This window comes from Eurosta solidaginis, chromosome 1 (assembly GCF_040869045.1).
Source record: "Eurosta solidaginis isolate ZX-2024a chromosome 1, ASM4086904v1, whole genome shotgun sequence".
NCBI lineage: Eukaryota > Metazoa > Arthropoda > Insecta > Diptera > Tephritidae > Eurosta > Eurosta solidaginis.
Window position 1 is genome coordinate 21,859,789 of NC_090319.1, and position 24,294 is coordinate 21,884,082.

The 24,294-nt window shown below is 34.2% G+C and overlaps 1 protein-coding gene across 12 annotated transcripts in view; it reads left to right on the top strand.

Moving 5' to 3' along the window:
- The window catches only part of Nlg1 (Neuroligin 1), a 288,191-nt gene that overhangs the window by 214,514 nt on the left and 49,383 nt on the right, over positions 1 to 24,294 (top strand). For all 12 annotated transcript variants that reach the window (XM_067782396.1, XM_067782442.1, XM_067782403.1 and 9 more), the window contains one exon: positions 18,928 to 19,079. In XM_067782396.1, the coding sequence (XP_067638497.1) occupies positions 18,928 to 19,079 (152 nt within the window). The remainder of the gene's footprint in view (positions 1 to 18,927; positions 19,080 to 24,294) is intronic.

A 24,294-nucleotide genomic window follows, 5' to 3' on the forward strand; every position in this document is an offset into this window, starting at 1 on the left:
GAGTCGGAATTCAGAACAGGCCTGAATTTGTCTTTTACGATGCACTCAAAAAGTTTTGAAACGGAGGAGAGCTTCGGGATGGGTCTATAGTTCCGAATATCATTCTTTTTACAAGATTTCCAAATCGGAACTATGTGTGCTACATTCCAATCATTAATGAAAGTACCTGCTGGAAGAGATAAATTAAACATTATTTTAAGAAGTATGATGAACGCTAGGCATTTCTTTTGCAAAATCGCTGATAGGCCATCAACTTCAGTTTCAGACGAGGGCTTCAGTGAAGTCAGACCCATATTTATGTCCTCAGCAGACAATGCAAGAGTACCAAAATTTAGTTAGAGCTAATGTTCGAAGAAAAGTTTGCAGAAGAGGAATTCTCATCAGTAGAAAAGTTTGACCTAAAAAAATTAGCAAACAGATTAGCTACCTCATTGGGCACTTCAGTAAATTTATCGTCAAGAAAAACGGACGTGGGAATAAAAGAACGAGACCGTTTGGATTTGATAAAGGTCCAGAAATAGTTCGGATTACTTTTAATGCTGCGCTCAGAACAGCGAATGTAATTCTTGTATAGAAACTTATCTAACCGGTTAAATTTGCCAGCAAAGTACTTATATTTATTATAAAAATAATTATTCCTTGCTGTGTGAAATTTTTTGTGAAACTTATTTCTCAGATTTTTAAGCTTTTTTAAATCTTTAGTATACCATGGATTTTTATGTGGCCGTTTTTTTTTAACTCCTATATTTTCTAAACAAAAGTCATGCAAAAAATTTTTAAAATTAGGAAAGTAATTATTAACATTTGAATATGAAAAAAGAGCAGTCCAATTGACTTCTTGTAATAAATTATTTAAAACAGTAAAATCACAACTATTGTATTGGAAAGCGATCACATCACTAGTATTTTGACTAGTAGAAATGTATTCATAACAATCAATACTTATATTTGAAGGTACATGATGCTTGTCACATTGACTTATAGGCAGCAAACATTCCGAAATATTGTAATTAATATTATCGCTGATAAAAATTAGATTTAATATTTTGTTTAGTTTATTAAAAAACAGATTGATTTGTTTAAGATTAAGACTTAGCATACAATCAATAAAGTATGTCTCGTAAGAGGCAATTACATTGAATGGCGGAAGAAATGAAAGACAGGAACTTTCAGATCAGTGGACATTACTTAAATTGAAGTCTCCCAAAAGGCACAAATTATCATCCATTATATTGTTTTCTGCCAGAGATATAATGTTATCTGCATGATTAATAATATAAACGAAGTAAAAAATTATATGAAAACAAAAATAAATAAACATTTTTTGTATTTAGGAGACATTGTATAGCCATACGGTGAATAAAAGAAATTTTTTTGGAGTAGTGAGGAAAGCAGGAGTGATTAAAGGTGTTAACGCAAAAACTGCTAGCGTAGCTAAGAAATTTCGCCAGCCAATGATCCTTAAACTGTAATACCATATACTAGGTGGCTTCAACTACCTAATAGATATTGAATGCTCCAATGTGGATGATTTTTGTACCTTGATTTCTAAAAATATAAGCAGCACAGCCAATAATTTTCAGATAAATGTTCCAGAAAAAAAGCACTGTTACAAGATTTTGTGATATACTATAAAACCAGTGTGCCTAAAGGTTTTTAGGAATTGATTTTTTAAATGAGGTAACTTTTCGTTGAAGTTCTTTATCATTCCCGAACAATGAAAAATGGCAAAAATAATGTCACTACTAAAGCCTGCGAAACCAGCTACCGAAGATGAGGCATATCAACTAATATAACTCCTTTCGCCAGTAGCGACGACATTGGAAATGATCCTGCTCCCTCATGGTCTTGCTCCTTCATCAGCATGCATAGTACTACCACCCCGCTAATTGGCATAAACACCTAGATAAATTACGAACTGAACCAGGAATAACCCCAGCGCAGGACGGTGCTCATGGCACTTGACCACTCAAAAACTTTTGACACCCTCAACCACGGCACGGTTGTATATTATATACAAGATTTAGCCCTCTCCCTTTGTCTAAAAAGAAGGACCGCAAATTATACGCATGGTCGGAAAGCGTCGATTCAATTTATAAACGAAACCTCAAAATCTAGGAAAATTAAACGGGTGGAGCCAAAAGTTGGTGTTACAATCCCCATTCTGTTTAATTTCTATATATCAAAGCTCCCTTCCACACCAGAAGGAATTATGATCATTTCTTACGCCGACGACTACGCTAATAACGGCAACAGGACCTTGCACTCTAATAGATGAATTAGTTTCTAGAATAAAAAGCTCTCTACCTAGGGCTTCTAGTTTCTTAACGTCGCATGACCAAGTACTATTACCAAACCAAGATCACTCGGTTTACGGCGTGGAATAAACAGATACGCAAATATTCGACTTTCACGTCGGTGGTGTTTCGCTACCGACTGTCAGTCACCCAAAGATATTTGAGGTAACGTTCGATAACACTCTCACCTACAAGACGCATGCCACAAAAATTGTACCAAACTACAAAGCCGCAACGAAATTTTCAAGACGCTTGAAGAAAGCACTTCAGAAAAATATAAACGTTGAAACGATGAAATGTTGCTAACCTAATACAAAGCAATTGGCCGGCTGTTCATGTGCTGCGCGTGACCAATTAGGTCGTAAAATTCACAGTGCAAAAGGCTGCAGGCCTGCCAAAATACTGCGCACAGAACTGCTACGGAATGTCTCCTTATGTCCTCTGAATACCATTTACATAATGAGGCAAAAGAACTCAACATAAAAGAGCACAACGAAACGCTGAACAGACAGTTTTTGCTTAATAGTCACAAACTTGGACACCCTTGCAAACAATATTTTTATCCAGCCCCGCCTCCAAAAGGTATAAGGAAACATCTCCATATGCATCATGATGCCGTCTGGCAACTACCTTCATAGCTGTTTCAGACAGATTAGTAAAAGAAGACCCTTAACACAGTGAGGGATTTTAATATTATCTCAAATTCTGCTGTCATCGATTTTTCACCCTCAAAATGTGTTGCCAGATCATTACTTATTGATATTGTGCCGAATATTAGCATCACTATGCTGTTAGTAAATAATCACAACAACAAAAACAACAAGCAGACACTCCTATTTACATGTACACATTAAGGCAAGCAACACTTACGTACATAGAAGACGACGAAGTATATCTCACATACACATATGTAGTCATCAGCCAAGAGAAGTACTTACTCACACTTATACGTGCATTTGGCTAAAAGAAAAGCATAAACTACAAATATGCAGGTATGTATATAGCTGGGTAACCAAGCATGAGATGCAAATGTTTTAGAACACATGATCGTAAAACGACTAGACCTTAAGAGAATTGGTGATAACGAGATAACCGAGAGTATAAAAGCAGCTTGCGGAATCAGTAGCAGCTGAGGAATCAGTAAACAGTTTGACTTCAACACGCTATTAATTTTGAAGTGAAGTATAATTGTGAAGTATTACTTCAAAGTAGTCTAATAAAGATCATTTAGCAATAATAAATATTGAAGTTATTTATTTGATAGTTCAGCGATTCGAACGTTGGCAGGAGGTGTATAAATAATCGGAATTCCCCAAAATTTGGTACAATATATTTTTTCTAGGGAGATGTGCCTTTGCTGTACATATATAGTAGTATGCAGCCTATAACTTGATTGTTACTGATTACAACCCATATAGTTCATTACTAATTTAGCTGATCATATTGATCTGTTAAAAGTTTGAATGTTGTGTGTAAGGTCAAGGACCATATACTGAATTAATAAATAAATAAATAAAAATTGTTTCTGTGAGGTTGAGTTATTTTCTTCTAATTATTTTCTTTGGGGAAATTAAAAGTAAATTTATTTCGTTTCAAACGGCTCTAAAAATCACTCTTAGTTCTCCCCGCCATTTCTGTTCCTATTTGATTTCATTCTCTTTCTGTTTTTATTGTGAGCAAAAATTTTCACAGCATCCCTCATGTGTACAAAAAAAAAACAACATTAAAAGCTGGCGTCTGTAGCTATCACCATGTGTATTGCGCTCTATTGTGCACCACATAACTTGCCGCAAATCTTTTGTTGTATGAATATTTCAAAATGACACAATGAACTAAAACATGAGCCGCTAACCCAGCGAAGTTTCTTTGTACTACTCTCAAAAGTTTTGCCCATGGCATGCTGGTCCAATAGTGTGGGTGTTTGATATAAAAATTTCTTGCTACTAAATCCACAAAAAAGTCAAAATTGAAATACAACACACAAACTAAGAAAAAGTAGATGCAAGTATGTATGCAGAGGTGGACATTGCAAGTAGAATGTATCAAAAGTTTTAGTTTATTATACATGCCGAAAAAATTAAAAAAAGTTCAGATCCTGAAATGAAGCAATACTTTTCGAAAGGTTTGCTTATTCTGAATATCGAATCATATTTTTCAGCGGAAAACTGGCTAGGCTATGTTATGCGAATGAAAAGAAGTTTTCTTAGTGGAACAAGCTAATAGTAGCAGTTGAAAAAGGTGGTCACGACTCCGCTGAAAGTGCCAGATGGAAAACGATTTTGGTTCTCCTTGTGTGGCTAACTGGAGCTAGTTAACCCAGCGAAGAAGCGACTCTCAAGCTTTTTTGACGACCCTAACTGCTTAAACTGAAAAAAAGTTCAGATTCTAAAATGAATCAATACTTTTCGAAAGGTCTACTTATTCTGTATAACGAATCAGATTTTACAGCGAAAAACTGGCTAGGCTATGATTCGCATAACATAGATGATGCTTTGGCCAAAAAAGTGCTCTTAGTGGAACAAGCCTATAGTAGCAGTGGAAAAGGGTGGTCACCACTCCGCTGAAAAGGCCAGATGGAAAACGATTTAGGTTCCCCTGGTGTGGCTAACTGTAGCTATTTAAATATTTATTTCTTTTTAAAAATTTTTGATTCTGAATGGCCCCACACTGTATGTGTGTATACATAATATGTATTACATATATATATCTTCATACATATTTAATAAAGGTCATGACTCAACACAAATAAAAGTTGACAAACTTTTAAACTTTTGTGTGTGCGAAGGTGGTTTTAGAAGTTTTACTTATTGGACGGTTTTGTCTGCACGACCGTTCAGAAATTTGGTTTTTCAAAAATGTGTACACTCTAAAAAAGCGCAAACCATAAAGGGACCCTAAACAAACATCACTTTATTTACAATTCAAAGAAAAGTGCATGTTATTCTATAATATAACCGTTTAGCACTGTATGACACCAAAAAATGCCTAAGACGTCCTAGCATTTTTCTAGTTTATCTTGAAGATCTTAGTATGACTATATACAAGATTTTCTCCGCACACCCCCAAAATCGTGAGTTATGGGCAAAAAATCGGTGTTTCGTATCTTTGGACACATGTGAGCCGCAACCTTTGTTGGCTATAAGCTGATTTTCAGTTTCTTACCAGATCGTACAAGAAAAAATATGACCTTTCCAACGATATATATATCAGACGGACAAGGCGACAGCTGTTTCGATTATACCTTGTAAATCTCTTCAAAGCCTTTTCTCCCGCGAGTGGGAGTCGAACTCGCACTCCTACGATAGTTGAAATGGTTATAAACGCATTCAGCTACGTCATGCCTTAGTTGTTGTAGAGTTTTTCCCAATTGCCTTCTTTTTGCACATTTTAATCTTTTACACATTGCCGTTGGGATCTTTTTATAAGCTTTTATTTACTTTCACTTTTGTTGTCTGTAATGGAATTTTGCAAGTTAAATTTGATACACTTCCCGGTTTCCGATTGAGCTGAAATTTTGCACACATGTATAACTCCGATGACAATGCAATATTACTTTGTTAGAATTCGATAAATTAATCGATAACACTGTTATCCGTAAAGATTTGTATTTACTTTGGCATAACAGCCTAAGTCCCATACAAACACGCCGGTACCTATCCGTTGAGTGTGATATTTGGACGTGGTGAATCACGTGTCACGCGTGGTGAATCTCATCGCTTGCGAAAAGCGGAGACACAACCCTCTGTTGTATTTCTGTGTATAACCAACATAGCTGAATTTTTAAGGCTGTTTAACCCTGTAATATTTTCTGTAATTTATTTTGCTTTTGGAAAAATTACCTATTTGAAAAAAGCTGGCTGAAAAATATTGGCATAACAGCTTAAGTTAAATCAAGAATGGAAAATCTTTGGAAAATTTGAGCAGATGTGGCAATTTCGCGCGTCCGTTGAACGAAATATTGACAATCTGCTGATCATCGCTAAGAAATTAGCGACATTCCATCAACTAAGCAGCACTTTAGCAATACTACTGTTATTATTTGGCCGCTCAAACACACAAATATTAATTGTGCATTAAATCTAAAATATACAAATACACCATAATAATTTACACGGCCAAAGCCATAATAATTCACACGGGTCATCAATTCTTTCTCTGATTCAAAATCTGAACTACCAGCGCCACCGTCAACAGCTCAGTGTCATCACTGCCAGTAGCGCCAATAACACCAAACTCGTGCCTGACACACAAAAGTCGTTTCACTCAATAGCGCAAGTAAAATGTACTACGCACTCACTACTAAGAAGCGTCAAAAATTCGCTTGGAGTAATTTCGTCAATGAGCTACCATTGAGCTGGCACCGCATTGGCGCTGGCGCCATGCAATTTACATCACTAAAATTGCGCGAATGCCCAGGCTCATGACTTCAATACTTATATTTACAATGCTTTAAACTTTAAATACACCTCTGAAGTTGCTGCGCATAAAATGTGTACTAATAAATTCCAATACGCATTATACGCAGATGTAACTGAAATATGTGTTTTTGTTTCACACCCTATACTTATATTTAAAGCTTTTATAAAAACAAGCTTCTATTACTTGTTAATAAAACGAACTAAAAAGTAAAAAATAAAATTAAAGAAAAACAACTTTTTTAAAAATAAGCTTTTATTATTTTGGTTAATAAAATTAACTAAAAAGTAAACAATAAATTGACTCTAAAGAAATATAACACTTTATAAGTTCATTGTAAGCTTAAACGATAATTAGGCTTTTTCGTCTGCGACAAAAAAATTCTATATTGTACATAATTATATATATTTAACATTAAAACTTTACACCTAAATTATTAAATCTTACAGTTTATATCACAGTCCTAATTGTTCTAATAAAAGTGTGTTACATTGCGATAGCAAGAAAAGGAGATCCTAAATGTTCTTAATTATACCATCAAAATTTAACACGTTTTTTATTAGAACAATTAGGTCTGTGATATAAACTGTAAGATTTAATAATTTAGGTGTAAAGTTTTAATGTTAAAAATATATAATTATGTACAATATAGAATTTTTTTGTCGCAGACGAAAAAGCCTAATTATCGTTTAAGCTTGCAATGAACTTATAAAGTGTTATATTTCTTTAGAGTCAATTTATTGTTTACTTTTTAGTTAATTTTATTAACCAAAATAATAAAAGCTTATTTTTAAAAAAGTTTTTTTTTCTTTAATTTTTTGCCAATACTTGTCATGTGGAAATGCATACCGTCTAATATGAATTGAAAATATTTCAGGAAGTTAAGGGAGTTAAATGGTTAGTTTGTGCAGGTATTAATACTGCTGTTTTACAGTTTGGTTGTGGCTTTAGTTGGCTTAGTTGTGGCTTTGCGGAAATTTTCGCTTGTGCTCCACAAGAAATCATAAGCTCTATATGAAACAGCCGATGAATCGATTAAATTGAATGTCGAGAAGCTCGCGTGTTTTACGAGCCTTACAAGTCATTCGAGATTCGAGAAACTCGCGAGAAAGCGAGACTCGCGATAAATCGTAAACTGTAATACTTAGATTCAATGTACTAATTTTCGAAAAAAAAAACTCCACAAGACGTCAACCGCTCTCTTACAGGAAAACAACGAAATAGTTACTTTCATTACCCGATCTGCTTTACTTTCACTCCAGAGTAGTTTCCTTCACCAGAAAGATACCCAGATCTTGAACTTGTCGCTGATAATAATACTTTTGCTGTCAAAGATGATTGGTATAAGACTCGACCTTTTCTATGTTTTTGTGAAGAGGACCAGCTCAGTTTTTCAGAGTTGACTCCAAGCTCCAAACTTTTCGCCCAGTAACATATTATAAATAAAGCAGTCTCCTTTAGTTCGCAGGGATTTTATAGTAATTTTCCGCAAATTTCGTCCGCGTATGCAATTGCCTACACTTCCATTAGTTGAAGTAGTCGCTTAATTGTCGCTAACCACAGTGGAGCGTTCCACCTATCACCTAGCTCTTTCCGAAAGCCATGCAACGATACGCAGGCTCGTTAAGGCCAAAGTGCTTTTCTCAAATATAATATTTTTAAAGGCGCTTGTTATATCTAAAACTGTTAGCGATTTTTCAATGACAGTTAGCAAGCAGTGCTGAGCATTTACTATTTGAATGTTTATCTTGCGAAAGATGGGTCAGTGGATCTCCTGATAAAATCTCTCAGAAGCCTTTCTTAAGTTTTAAGAATCGATGGGAAACCTTCCCCGCCTTTGCTATAAAAACTACAGCAACCCTCCTCCATTACGACGGTACGTAAATTAGGCTTAGATAGCTTACGAATGTAACCCTTCACCATGGACTTATTTGTTGGGCAGTGTGTTACACTTGAGTCTGGGAGATACAATCCGAGCCCGTTGACTTTGATGGCTCAAAAGTTGATAAGGCCCAGTCTAGCTTCCTACTGGATTTCTTTGAATATTTGTAATAGTGACCGTATAGGTACCATCTAGCCTCTGGACGCAACATTTAGTTTATTTTATATTTTGGTAAAACATATTCAACAGTACAAAAGGAGCGAAATATAAAAATATCAAACTTGGATAACGTCATTTTGCAAAGCAATATAAAAATTCAGAAACAACATTCATGACCACAAAAAAAATTGGTGAGTGTCAATTCTCTTATCGAGAGCCATTTCAAGAAAACTTATTTATGAGTATGGCTCCAAACTAAACTTATAAAAAATTACAACATCTTAATAAACTGCGATACGCCGACTTTTAAGACGACGTCGGTTTAATGTTATTGTGCGCACTGTGCAGAAAAAAGGATGAAATTTTTGGATAGTATTTTTGGAACATACCTTTAATATACTAAAGTAAAAAAAAATTTCTAATTGTAGTCCCAAACTAATATCAAAATTGCGTCAAATAAAAGTACTGATACTTATATTTAAACCTCTCATCTTGCTATATTAAAAAAAAAGACCTTGTTGTTGTTGTTGTTGTTGTAGCGATTAGGTTACTCCCCGAAGGCTTTGGGGAGTGTTATCGATGTGATGGTCCTTTGTTGGATACAGATCCGATACGCTCCGGTAACACAGCACCATTAAGGTGCTAGCCCGACCATCTCGGGAACGATTTATATGGCCACATTGAACCTTCAGGCCATCCCTCCCTCCCCACCCCCAAGTTCCATGAGGAGCTTGGGGTCGCCAAAGCCTCGTCTGTTAGTGAAACGGGATTCGCCGCTCGAAGGTGAGGTTGACAATTGGGTTGGAGAAGCTATATATTGCGCTACACAACCCCTTGAATCCCCCTGCATAAGACCTTAACATAACATAATTCACAGCTGAGACATACATAAGGGGTATTCCATCCCATTTCGACCAATTTTGAAGCCGACCCCTTTAGAATTGGCTGAAATTGTTTCTTCTTTTTCTAGCTTACGAAAGAAGTTTTTCAGAAGTTTTTATCCATCCAACTCAAAAAAGTTTGAGAAAAAAAGGGCGAAATTCGAAAAATCTCGAAAAACTGAAAAATTACAAAAAAAAAAAAAAAACCTTAAATATTTTTTGTATTTTTTCCGAAAAGTACATTTAATAACATATTTTTAAAAATAAAATTAAAGAAAAAAAAAAACTTTTAAAAATAAGCTTTTATTATTTTGGTTAATAAAATTAACTAAAAAGTAAACAATAAATTGACTCTAAAGAAATATAACACTTTATAAGTTCATTGCAAGCTTAAACGATAATTAGGCTTTTTCGTCTGCGACAAAAAAATTCTATATTGTACATAATTATATATTTTTAACATTAAAACTTTAAACCTAAATTATTAAATCTTACAGTTTATATCACAGTCCTAATTGTTCTAATAAAAAACGTGTTAAATTTTGATGGTATAATTAAGAACATTTAGGATCTCCTTTTCTTGCTATCGCAATGTAACACGCTTTTATTAGAACAATTAGGACTGTGATATAAACTGTAAGATTTAATAATTTAGGTGTAAAGTTTTAATGTTAAAAATATATAATTATGTACAATATAGAATTTTTTTGTCGCAGACGAAAAAGCCTAATTATAGTTTGAGCTTATAATGAACTTATAAAGTGTTATATTTCTTTAGAGTCAATTTATTGTTTACTTTTTAGTTAATTTTATTAACCAAAATAATAAAAGCTTATTTTTAAAAAAGTTTTTTTTTCTTTAATTTTATTTTTTACTTTTTAGTTCGTTTTATTAACAAGTAATAGAAGCTTGTTCTTGTAAAAGCTTTAAATATAAGTATAGGGGGTGAAACAAAAACACATATATCAGTTACATCTGCGTATAATGCGTATTGGAATTTATTAGTACACATTTTATGCGCAGCAACTTCAGAGTTTAAAGCATTGTAAATATAAGTATTGAAGTCATGAGCCTGGGCATTCGCGCAATTTTAGTGATGTAAATTGCATGGCGCCAGCGCCAATGCGGTGCCAGCTCAATGGTAGCTCATTGACGAAATGACTCCAAGCGAATTTTTGACGCTACTTAGTAGTGAGTGCGTAGTACATTTTACTTGCGCTATTGAGTGAAACGACTTTTGTGTGTCAGGCACGAGTTTGGTGTTATTGGCGCTACTGGCAGTGATGACACTGAGCTGTTGACGGTAGCGCTGGTAGTTCAGATTTTGAATCAGAGGAAGAATTGATGACCCCTGTGAATTATTATGGCTTTGGCCGTGTAAATTATTATGGTGTATTTGTATATTTTAGATTTAATGCACAATTAATATTTGTGTGTTTGAGCGGCCAAATAATAACAGTAGTATTGCTAAAGTGCTGCTTAGTTGATGGAATGTCGCTAATTTCTTAGCGATGATCAGCAGATTGTCAATATTTCGTTCAACGGACGCGCGAAATTGCCACATCTGCTCAAATTTTCCAAAGATTTTCCATTCTTGATTTAACTTAAGCTGTTATGCCAATATTTTTTAGCCAGCTTTTTTCAAATAGGTAATTTTTCCAAAAGCAAAATAAATTACAGAAAAGATTACAGGGTTAAACAGCCTTAAAAATTCAGCTATGTTGGTTATACACAGAAATACAACAGAGGGTTGTGTCTCCGCTTTTCGCAAGCGATGAGATTCACCACGCGTGACACGTGATTCACCACGTCCAAATATCACAATCCACGGATACGTACCGGCGTGTTTGTATGGGACTTAGGCTGTTATGCCAAAGTAAATACAAATCTTTACCGATAACTGTGTTATCGATTAATTTATCGAATTCTAGCAAAGTAATATTGCATTGTCATCGGAGTTATACATGTGTGCAAAATTTCAGCTCAATCGGACACCGGGAAGTGTATCAAATTTAACTTGCAAGATTCCATTACAGACAACAAAAGTGAAAGTAAATAAAAGCTTATAAAAAGGCAACTTTCCGTTCCCAGAGCGTTCAACATATTTACTGATAGCTTCAAGCTTGACCGGAAGGTGGATGTAGTATATTTTTACCAGACCTGATACTAGAAATCTTCTTGCAGCTTCCGACCATTGTACCATTTTCAAACGAAAATGTTAGCGATGCGCGGTGCAATTTTTTTAGGACAGCCGCACTGCGCTAACGGCCTTGGACTCATGTATTGAAAGAACAAAGTTCATCACTGAATGCCGCAGACATTGCACTTGCTTATTAACATTGTACCTGAAAAGAGGGTTATTTAAGTTTACTCTATAGCGCATAAGGTGGCTAGGAGTTGTACGACAGCCTACGTCCTTTTTGAAAATGACTCTGTGGTATAACGATAGCCTGTTTTAAGTTTCGCATGAACACGAACATTATAAGCAGGGAAAATATGTTCTGGTCTGTTCTTTCTACATGCGAGTAGTCATGGTTTTTTGGCCACCCTATTATATAAGATGCCCTAAAACCCTTTTGACCCTGAATAAGTCAAGACTTTCATCCCTGGTAAGATTCTTTACTAGTCACTGTTTGATAGGTTCTAACGCGGCTTGTACTCCTGCAGATGTTTTGAGGAGGAGAAAAGCACACAGCATTTTGTATGTCACCGTTCGGCTCTAAGTAGTAGGAGTTTGTGCTCGGCCAACCGCTTTTAAAAGATATCGCGGAAGATTTTAAGCTCAAAATAGGAACAATAGTTAAATATATTGACTCCACAAAGGGGTTCGATCCGCTTTAGCTGGTACAGGAAGGGTTAATTACCGATAAAGCAATCACAATGAGCCGATTAGCGGCCTTAGTGTCGGACTAGGATGCACTTTCTAGGAACAGTTGTTTTATTTATTTTTTTATTTATTTTATGCATATGTACTTATGTAAGTACAAACATTATATATAAAATTTTAACAAAATTTGTTCACATTGATGCGAAAGTTTGCTGGCAAATGTCCAATGTTTAACTAAATAGATAACAAAACTAGAAAGACATGTAATAACTGGTGAATCCTTAGTGATACGAACGAACGTAGAATTTGTAAATTTGAATTAATGCTGTACAAGGATACTTGACAAACGAATTACTGGGAACATCTTAAGCCGAAACAAGTAAGGAAGACAAAGTTCGGGCGTAACCGAACATTACAAACTCAGCTGAGATCTTTTGGGACAAAATAAGGGAAAATCACCAAGTAGGAAAATAAATCTAGGATAACCCTGGAATGTGTTTGTATAAGATGAGTATCAAAAGGAATTTATTAAAGAGTATTTTAGAAGGAAGTGGGCCATAGCTCTATAGGTGGACGACTTTTCGAGATATCGCCATAAATGTGGACCAGGAGTGACTCTATAATGTCTTTGTACGACATGGGTATCAAATAAAAGATATTAATGAGGGTTTTAAAAGGGAGTTGTCCTTACTTGTATATGGGAAAGCGTTTTGAAGATATCGAGCAAAATGTGGACCAGGGTGACCCAGAACATCACCTGTCGGGTACCGCTAATTTATTTATATATATAATACCGAGACCAGTTTTCCCGCCATAATTCCAAGGGCTTTTAATGTCGCCCTGCAGAACTTTGTCATTTTCTTCTACTTAATATGGTAGGTGTCACACCCATTTTACAAAGTTTTTTCCAAAGTTATATTTTGCGTCAAAAAACCAATCCAATCACAATTTTTCCTCCCTGGTATAGAATTGTAGCATTTTTTCTTTTTTTTATTTTTGGAAATTTTCCATTTCGAAAAAGTGAACTAAGTTTAGTAAAGATATATCGGATTTTGCTCAAGTTATTGTGTTAATGGCCGAGCGGAAGGACAGACGGTCGACTGTGTATAAAAACTGGGCGGGACTTCAACTGATTTCGTACATTTTCACAGCAAAAATTTAACGGCATAGAAGCTATTCCTCTACCAAATTTCACAATGATTCGTAAATTTTTGTTCGACTTATGGCACTAAAAGTATTCTAGACAAATTAAATAAAAAAGGGCGGAGCGACGCCCATTTTGAAATTTTCTTTTATTTTTGTATTTTGTTGCCACATATCATTACTGGAATAAAATGTTGACATAATTTACTTACATACTGTAAAGACATTCAGCTTTTTGTTAAAATTTGACTTTAAAAAATTTTTTTTTTATGTGGGTGTGTTCGTCATCCGATTTTGCTAAGTTTTATTTAGCGCACATATAGTAATAGGAGCAACATTCCAGCCAAATTTCATCATGATATCTTCAACGAATACCAAATAACACCTTGCAAAACTTTTAAATTACCGTCGTTTAAAAGTGGGCGGTGCATCACCCATTGTCCAAAATTTTACTTATTTTCTATTCTACTTCATAAGGTTAACTCACCTACCAAGTTTCATCGCTTTATCCGTCTTTGGTAATGAATTATCGCACTTTTTCTGTTTTTCGAAATTTTCTATATCGAAAAAGTGGGTGTGGTTGTAGTCCGATTTCGTTAATTTTAAATAGCGATCTGAGATGAGCACCCAGGAACGTACATACAAAATTTCATTAAGATACTTCAAAATTTACTCAAGTTATCGTGTTTGCGGACGGACGGACAGACGGACGGATGGACGGGCATGGCTAAATGGATTTCTTTTTTCGCCCAGATCATTTTGATATGTAGAAGTCTATATCTATCTCAATTAGTTTATGCCGTTACGGATTACCGTTATGCGAACAAAATTAATATACTCTGTGAGCTCTGCTCAGCGGAGTATAAAAACGTGACAAAAGTAAACAAACAATAACCGAAACACACAATTACATACATACATATGTGAATACAAGTACATCTAGATACCAATTGTAAGTATGTACATAATATCTAGAAGAATGCATTTAGCAGCTGTTACGCTAACCTAACTTTATTATACATATGTTTGTATTTACATCTAAAAAGTAAATAAATGCACATACAAGCTTACATCTCCATCATCACGTAGTGATTAAGAAAGCGTCACACATTGCAGCACGTAGATTTTTTGGTATTTCAGCTGCCTTGAGGTTACGCTCAAATATGTACCAACATTCTTACGAGGTAACGATGATAAGTCCTTGTCACTGCAAATTCGCTTCAAAATATATACTTAATGTGTGTGTTTGTGTGTGTTTTCTTAGGTTATGTCTTGCGGCAAGAGCGCACATATTCGCACATGGTTGCAGCGGCAAGGAAATGTCAAAGGATGGCCGGAAGTTTGGTTTTATGTATTAGTTTGAAAACCAAAGTGTAGAACTATCTAAGACATGATATTGAGTTGAGAAAAATTAAAAAGGAACATTTTTTAAACATAGCGGAGAGCAAGAAATTACGAGAAAATGTTTTAACCCTAGTTCGGTGGTCGAGTCACCGGGGTGACTTTTTCATATTCTCCCTTCAAAAAAAAGACATTTTTAATAAAATTTTTTAACTCAATTTCCGTAACCTCTTAACATTATGAATTCTAAGTCGAAAAAATACAAAAAAAGGTTGTATAATTTTAGTCATTTACAACTGTTTTACAACGCATTTGGCCGACGAGTCACCGGTGTGACTATTTAATTATTTAATAAAGAACATATTTTTACAAGTAAGGAAGTGTAAGTTCGGGTGAAATCGAACATTAGCTGGGTTGAGCTGTACACTTGAAATGATGTTGTTTGTTTTGTGTGCTTAATAGTGTTACAAGGCTGCGCAAAAATATATATACATATAGTTCTATTCTGAACAACTTATACCTTTCATGAACATGAAATGGTATATTAACTTTGGTCCGATGTTTGTAACGTTGAGAAATGTAGAAGTTGTACTCACCATTAAGTATACCGAATGGATCAGGGCGACGAACTGAGTTGATATAGCCATGTCCGTCTGTCCGTCCGTCCATCTGCCTGTTTGAACGCAAACTAGTCCCTCAAATTTTGAGATATCTCAATGAAATTTGGCACAAGGATGTACTTTTGTATTATATTAGGCATTTGTCGGATCCGGTAGGATCGGACCACTATAACATATATCTCCCATACAACCGATCGTTCAGATAAGACGATTTTGGTCATTCCTGCCGCAATTTAGAAAGTATAAACGTGAAACTCGGTGATATATATTCTAATATATGATGGAAGATATCCTGAAAAAATCACTTTGATCGGAGCTATATATAGTTATATCCCATACAACCGATCGTTCAGATAGAAAGATTTTTGGCCATTTCTCCCTTAATTTGGAAAATATAAACGTGAAACTATATATTTTAATATATCATAGAAGATTTTCTGAAAAAATCACTTTGATCTGAGCTATATATAGTATATATCCAATACAACCGATCGTTCAGATAGAAAGATTTTTGGCAATTTCTCCCTTAATTTCCAATATAAAAACTGTAAACTTGATGATATTTATTCTAATATATCATAGAGGATTTCATGAAAAAAATCATTTCGATCGGAGCTATATATAGTATATATCCCATACAACCGATCGTTCAGATAAGGGGGTTTTTTGCCAATTTTTATTTTATATTTATCTTAAAAATCGTTTATGTATGTTCACTATATATTTCTTATCTTATACATCCGGTTATTTGGAGATTACGAACGGGATAAGATTATTATTCAGCCCAATTCATAGAAGTGATGAAGTCATCGGCTGTGCCCGTCCTTACTTGTTTTCTTTTAAAAGAAGCAAAAAGGATACAGAGGATGCGATTGGTACAAATCTATTTTTCGCTAATATTTAACTTATTATTTTTGCCTACGACCCTTTTTAGAGTCATTTTTATAAAAGTGGGCGTGTTCGTTAAACAATCTTATCCATTTTTACTAGAAATATTTCCTGCTATATGGCAAATATGTGTACCCAATTTTGTTAAGATATGTAAATTTTTCTTCAATTTATGGCTCCCGAAACATTGAAAATTGCTTAGACAAAAAAGGAGCGGTGCCACACCTATTTTCAAAAATTTTAGTGTTTTCTAATTTAATGTTATAATTATATTTAGAAAGTAAAATTCTATTGATACAAAGCTCTTTTTCGCTAAGATATAGCTTATTATTTTCGTTTAAGACCCTTTTAAAAATATTTTATATAAAAGTGGGCGCAGTCTAAAATTGATTTTATCACAAATGGGTGGTGCCACGCCCATTTAAAAAACAATTTTTCAAATTTTTATCAAGAGTCTCAATATAGGTAAACACGTCAAATTTCAACACTCTAGGAGTAGGTAGGTAGGTGAAATGGCGCGACCCTGGTCGCCCAAGTAGCTATTTAAAGCCGTTTTGATGCCATGTAACTCGTCTAAAAACCTACGGAATGTTACGGTCAATGTATTACAACCAGCCATAGTTGTTGATTAAATTAAGAATATTCGGGATTGCTATCACAGATTATTCTCTGAGGTCTTCTAGAAACGGAGTTCCAAGGAACCGTAGCCGGGCTCTAGCTAGAGCCGGTCATTTACACATAGCGTGTCCTACTGTCTCCCTGGCATTTGGATCTTTGCAGCTTCTGCAGTATACACATTCTAGGTGTATTATTTACTAAATAATCAGGTTTTTGTGGAGTTTCCAAAATGTTATATATATAAAAAGTGGGCGTGGTTATCATCCGATTTCGCTCATTTTCAATACCAATCTATTCTGGTATAAAATGATTAATGCAAAAATGATGTTTATTGGTTCCATCATTAAAAGTGATTGTGTTTATTTTAGAAATGCTTCTCTTTTTATACAAACTATCCTTATTCTACTTATACTTATTTACACTTGTAATATGTTATATGTGATTGAATAAAAACACTGATGAGTAGCGTTGGAAAGCAATTCTACTTTATTGACGAAATTCATTTCTATTTATACAAACAGCTCTTAACCTACACATACATACTTACTTTAATGTTTACATACTAGAAGTGCATGACTTAATAATGCAAATAGTTTGTCAGCAAATTATTGTATTGACCTACATATTGTCAATATGATCCGCGATTGAGCAGTTTGGTATGACGAATCAATATATTGGGCGATTTGGCAAATGCGAATGAACTCATGGTGGTTATCTGGGTCAATTAGATATGAATGTTTGTTTGTATGTATATTTGTAACGTTAAGCGTGTTTGAAGTGAGGTAAATTCCACGCAATACTACACACTAATACTTATGAACTAAAATAATGTACATATTTTCTCTATGTAAAGTCAGCATATTGGAATGACCTTATTTCGGTATTTGAGTAGATATGTGTATATATGGCCAAAGTGAATAAGTCACCGTTACCAATTGACCGATATAAACAAATATGTGCAGTCAATTTATAAGTGCATATTTAGCAATATGACATTGATAGTTCTCAACTTGTGAGGTCTGCATGTGTATAAGTATGTAACGAACTCTAGAATATAGTGAAAGCAGAACTAATTCTAAGGGCACATTACACTGGGTCCAGATAAACTCGTGTACGCAATTTGGTGAAGATATCTCAATATTTACTCAAGCTCTCGTGTTAACTGACAGACGGACGGACGTACGGATGGAAATGGCTCAATAACATTTTTGTTTTTTCGATACTGATGATTTTGATATATGTAAGTCTATATCTATCTCGATTCCTTTATACCTGTACAACCAACTATTATCCAATCAAAGTTAATATACCCTATGTGCAAAGCACGATGAGTATAAAAATACGATCACATAAATATTTAATCAACAAATGGCAGAGTGGATAAAGGCATATACCCTTATACTAGTATAAAGTATGAATGTCGGATATTTCGATTTAAATACTCAGCTCCCGAGAAGCTAGCTGATGAAGTAGTGAAATTTAGAAACACGTTTGTAAGCTTTGTAATTTTTCTCTAATAACAATATTTAATCAAAAAAAAATTAAGTTAGCAAACTTTTTTCACTGACACCTTTTAATAAATACCACTAAAGCTTTCAAACTTTACTTTTCTCTTTAACGTCAAAACCAAAACACTTTGTTTATAATTTTTTTGGCGTAAATTTAGTAAATTAAATTGTGATTACAAATTTTTTTTTTTACCAAAGTATAGAAAAACGAACACCATAATGTGCATTTGCTTGTAATAATAAAATGTTATTATCCAACTTCATTTTCAATAGCTTCTTGTCTCTACTATTTCTCTTTGATGTTATTTTATCTGATTTTTTTTTTTCACATCCCTTTTTAATTTCAGTTGCCTCACAGCATTACAGGCGAAGAGTTGGCATTCGTTTTTGGAGCGCCACTTGCGCCGGCCGGTCCTTTTCCTAGTAATTCTTATAGCGCACAAGAAAAGTTACTCGCAGAAGCTGTAATGACATACTGGACGAATTTCGCAAAAACTGGGTAAGCACAATGCAGTAAGTTTATTTAAATTTCGGCGAATATTTCCCTTTTCAACCCTCTGTAGATTTTATACGCATAGCTGAAGAATATTAAATTTTTGCGCAATCAAGACAAAATCGCTGTCTCACAAAATGTATTTTATATTTAAAGGATTTTTGAAATGACAGGGAAATTGAATTTCTACTGAAAATGCGCTTAAGTTACAGTCTACGATACTTGCATTCAAACGTGCATTTAATTTGCATCCTACAGGAAAAGTCGGTAGTTCTATGTGAAGGGGTTACTGCTGTATTTCGGACCAGTACTAACAATTTTTAGTTGTAAATGATAAAGCGTCACTGAAAAATATTTGTTTTTTTGTATCATGGTAGTTAATGTTAAATGTGAAACCTTACCTAGATAGGAGAAAAATCATTCGTGAATGAGAGTGCGCCAAAAGGATATACGAAATCGTTGTTTGTTTTCTTGAAAATAATCAAATGGAATGAGAATATGACAGTATAAATAGCACCCGGATTCCAACAACGTACAAAATGGATTTGTCTGATAGTCCTTTAATAAAATTAATATTTGGCGCGATTAACCTCCGAAGAGATTTTGGACCGAGCTTCTTTTTCAATTTGTGTCGTGCTTCTTTTAATTTGTCTTACAAATTGTTGGGACAGAACTTACATGTTTAGCCGACTAGTAACGGCATCTGAAAGGCAGATGAATTTTCACTGAGAAAATTTTCATGGCAGAAATACATTCGCAAATCGCTGTTAAGGGGCGACCCTGCTTAAAAAACGTTTTTTTAAATCTGTATACCACGGCACCACCTACCGCTAACGGTAATTTAAATGTATGCTATCACTGATAGCAATTAATTATAACAACTCTCGGATGTCCATCCAAAAATGGTCTACTAATTGCTAATGTCAGTTTGTCCAAATTAGGTTCCAAAAGTGCTCCACTTCAACCTAATTTCAAAACAATTCTAGTTTTTGAAACGAGATGAAATCCTTTTCACAAGAAACCCTTTTTCTAGAGGAAACGCTTTTTAAGCGTAACCTCTTTTCCAAAGGAACATATTTTCTAGAGAAAATGATTTCAAGAGATAACCCTTCTCAATGTAAAACCCTTTTCAGCAGAAAACCCTTTCAAGAGAAAACCCCTTTCAAGAGAAAACACTTTTCAAGAGAAAACACTTTGCATAGGAAAATCCTTCTAAAGAGGAAATAATTTCAAAGGAAAAACCTTTTCAAAAGAAGCCCTTTTTCATGAGAAAACCCATTTCAAAAGAAACACCTATTAAAGAGTAACCCTATTCAAGAAAAGCCACTATTAGAAAGTAACCCTATTCAAGAGAAAACCCATTTCAAAAGAAACCCCTATTAAAGAGTAACCATATTCAAGAAAAACCACTATTAGAGAGTAACCCTATTCAAGAGAAAACCCATTTCAAAAGAAACCCCTATTAATGAGTAACCCTATTCAAGAGAAACCACTATTAGAGAGTAACCCTATTCAAGAGAACCCCAATTAAAGACAAACCCCAATTAAAGAGAAACCATTTTCAAGAGAAAGCCATTTTTAGGAGAAACCCCTTTTCTAGTGAGATGTGGCCTTTTAAAATTTAATATCAAAATAGAGCATTTCTACCAAAATTTTTTATGGAAAGTTTTGGGAAAGGACGTTGTTCAAAAAAGTCTGAGAAGATCTTTTACAAAAGTTCTAACACAGCAATGATTTTAGGTTCATTTTGGACCCGAAACAGTCCTAATGTGTTCCAGATTAGTCCTGAAAGTATTCTGAAATGAAGCCTTATATTACCACAGGTTTACCAATTGGCACCCAGTTAGCCCAGCAAGAAAGCGACCATTTAAATGGTTAATCGTCAATTAAGAAAGTTCCGAAAATAATTCCGAAAAATCCCCGAAATGATCCTGAAACATTACTGTGATGGTCCTGACATAGTCCCAAAATCATTTCCAAACAGTTCTAGCATGATCACCAAATATTCCCAGGTTATGTTGAACTGGCCGATCCATGGTGTCTAAGCTTTGGGCAATTGAGGGCGAGCAGTTTAATAAGAGTTATAAATGAGTAATCTTATGTGCTTGTAAGCGTATGAGTCGTGGCACAGTGGCTGACGTACCCGACCAAACGCCCGGGGTTGCGGGTTCAACTCCCACCAAGCATTCCTTTTTTTTAAATTTATAAATTATTATTATTAATGGACTGTATTGAGTTTATGGGGTTTTTGATTTAATGTATTCCATTTATTGAGTTGGGTAGTTTTAGTGTTATTGGTGTATTTAAGTCATGGGAGGATGCATAGCATCAGTACACCTTTATTTATTTAATTTGTCTTTATTTTAAGGGATTCAGTTTATTAAGTTGGGTGGTTTTAGTGTTATTGGTGTGTTTAAGTCATGAGAGGATGCATAGCATCAGTACACCTTTGATTTATTTAATATGGGGGCGAGCACTGGGGGGCTCTGAGGCTTCGCTCTACTGAGCCACCTCATCCTCTATTTGAAGAACCCCTTCAAAGTGTGATTTGGAGGCGAGCACTGGGCTCTGATGTATTAGCACACCATCCGAAGAACCACGGTTTTAATTAAAAAACTCAAACTATGTCTTTAGAATATTTCACTAACCAGTTGAGAATTACAAGCACACTCAATGGCTACTGAAACAAACGAACGAAAAATGTTCATAGTTTAAGTCGCTTAAACACATGGGGACCTACCAAATAGCCCCTTGTGCAATGTCGTAATATTCCCGAAATAATTCAGAAGGAGTCCAATGCGATACCAAGAAAAATTCGGAAATGATATCGAAACCATCCTAGAGTGATGCCGAGATAATTTCCAAAGGCTTCTGAGAGAATACCTAAACTTCCAATAAAGAAATAAATAATAACGCCAGCGGGTAAGGAGGCTTAGAATATACCCCCGGCAGGTACGCCTGTCGTAAAAGACGACTAAAATACCAAATTGCCAAAGGTTTCATGTGGTCATACCAAATCGTTCCCGAGATGGACGGACTAGTACCGTAATGGTGCTTGTTACCGGAACGTTTCGGATTTGCATCCGGCAACAACATCGATAACACTCCCCAAGGCCTTCGGGACAGCAACAACAACAACATAGTCACGAAAACAATTCCAAAGTTGTAGCCAAATTTTCTTTCGCTAATTACACGACATAAAAACTTTTTCTTGATATCCACATGGGCCAATTTGCTTTTAATTTTATAAAAAGTAAAAAAAAACACACTTTTGACTTTTATTTTTGACTGAAAAGTCAAATTTTAACTATTATTTTACATTTATAAAAACAGTCAATTATTTAATATTATTTGAGAATTTTATATTAAAAGCATCCTTTTTTTTTTTTGTAGTAAAAGTAAACTTTTCACTTTTATTTTTAACTTTTATACTAAAAGTCGACTTTTATATTTATATTTTGAATTTTTTCAAAAAAGTCAAAAAATATAAGTTATTTCGGATATACATATGGGGTATTCCGTCCCATTTCGACCAATTTTGAACCCGACCCCTTTAGAATTGGCTGAAAGTTTTTCTTCTTTTTCTAGCTTACGAAAGACGTTTTTCAGAATTTTTGTTGAATTTTATTTAATTTTCATTTTTGAAAATTTGTTTTTTATCAATTTTATTTATATAACAAAAAATGTAAGAAAATGATTTTTAAGTATTCTTTTCTTTATATATTATGGTAAGTTTTAGAAAACTGATATGTCTACTGTGTATATTACCATAATATATAAAGAAAAGAATACTTAAAAATCATTTTCTTACATTTTTTTGTTATATAAATAAAATTGATAAAAAAAAAAAAATTTCAAAAATAAATATTTTTTTTTCAATTAAATAAAAAAAAATATAAAAAAAAATCGGCCCACTCCGGGATTAGTGGGGATGATTGCAGAGATAATTGAAGTTTTTTATGAGAAAAAAAAAACAAATAGCGAAATTCGAAAAATCTCGAAAAACTGAAAAATTAAAAAAAAAAACTTTAAACATTTTTTTGTATTTTTTCCGAAAAGTACATTTAAAAACCAATTTAAAAAAAAAGATCCCAAACGGTCAATTTTTGAAAAAGTTATAGCATTTTGAATACAAAAACGGTGTTTTTTTTTAAAATTCATAACTTTTTTTGAGTTGGATGAAAAAATTTGAAAAAATTCTGAAAAACCTCTTTCGTAAGCTAGAAAAAGAAGAAAAACTTTCAGCCAATTCTAAATAGGTCGGGTTCAAAATTGGTCGAAATGGAATGGAATACCCCATATATTCTTTAGCCCACAACCATTACTTTGCTGTATTCAAATTTCAAATAGAGCAACTCCTATCCATGATACAAAAAATGTAGGTAGTTCCATTTCGTGTGACGTTAACCTCTTGACCTTTGCGGGGACAATGACTATTTCACCAAAAATAAGCTACCAGATTGAAAAATGTTAAACATTTTTCTAATTTTGATGGATTTCATATTAACAAATACGACTAAATTACTTTCATAGTTATTTTAAATAAAAAAAGGAAAACAAATTAGCCCCAGGTCTTGGATATATTTTATTACGAAATATCAACCTAGAAAACAAGATTTTTAATAAGTTGTTCGAGCTCCCGAAAATTGTTTTGGTGGAAGAAACATGGGTCGAAGTATGCAAAGCAAGGGAATATAGCCTTCTTAAGTATCCGTACGTTTGCTCAGAACATGTTGACAAAACATACACGTTTGCCAATTGCTTGCTCAAAAGAGGTCCTTATGAGCCGACACCCCAATTTCTTGATAAATTGTCTACAAGTCCACATTTTTAATTTTTTCATTTAATGTATAATTCAAGCCCTGCATTTTAGGAGGGAATTGTCAAACCATTTTTTAGGGAGAACATTACGCTCTAGCTCTGCAGGTTAGCCACTAGTTATGAGAGTGTTTTTGCCTGTTGTACCAGGGGGTCAATTCCCTAACTGTGAAAAACTGAAAAATGTACACTTATTGAAAACTCATTTGCACACACAATTTACACTTTAAATTTTCATGCGATTCTGTAATCTATTGTGCACATTGTTTTGCTGAATGAGCGCTGAATGTAAAAGTCTTATGTCAGTGAGAAAATATTCATCAAAAGGCATGAAAAGAAAAAAGTCATTCTGCAAGAGTGCGTATGAGTTTTGAATGTCACAATAGTGTACATTGGCTGCCAA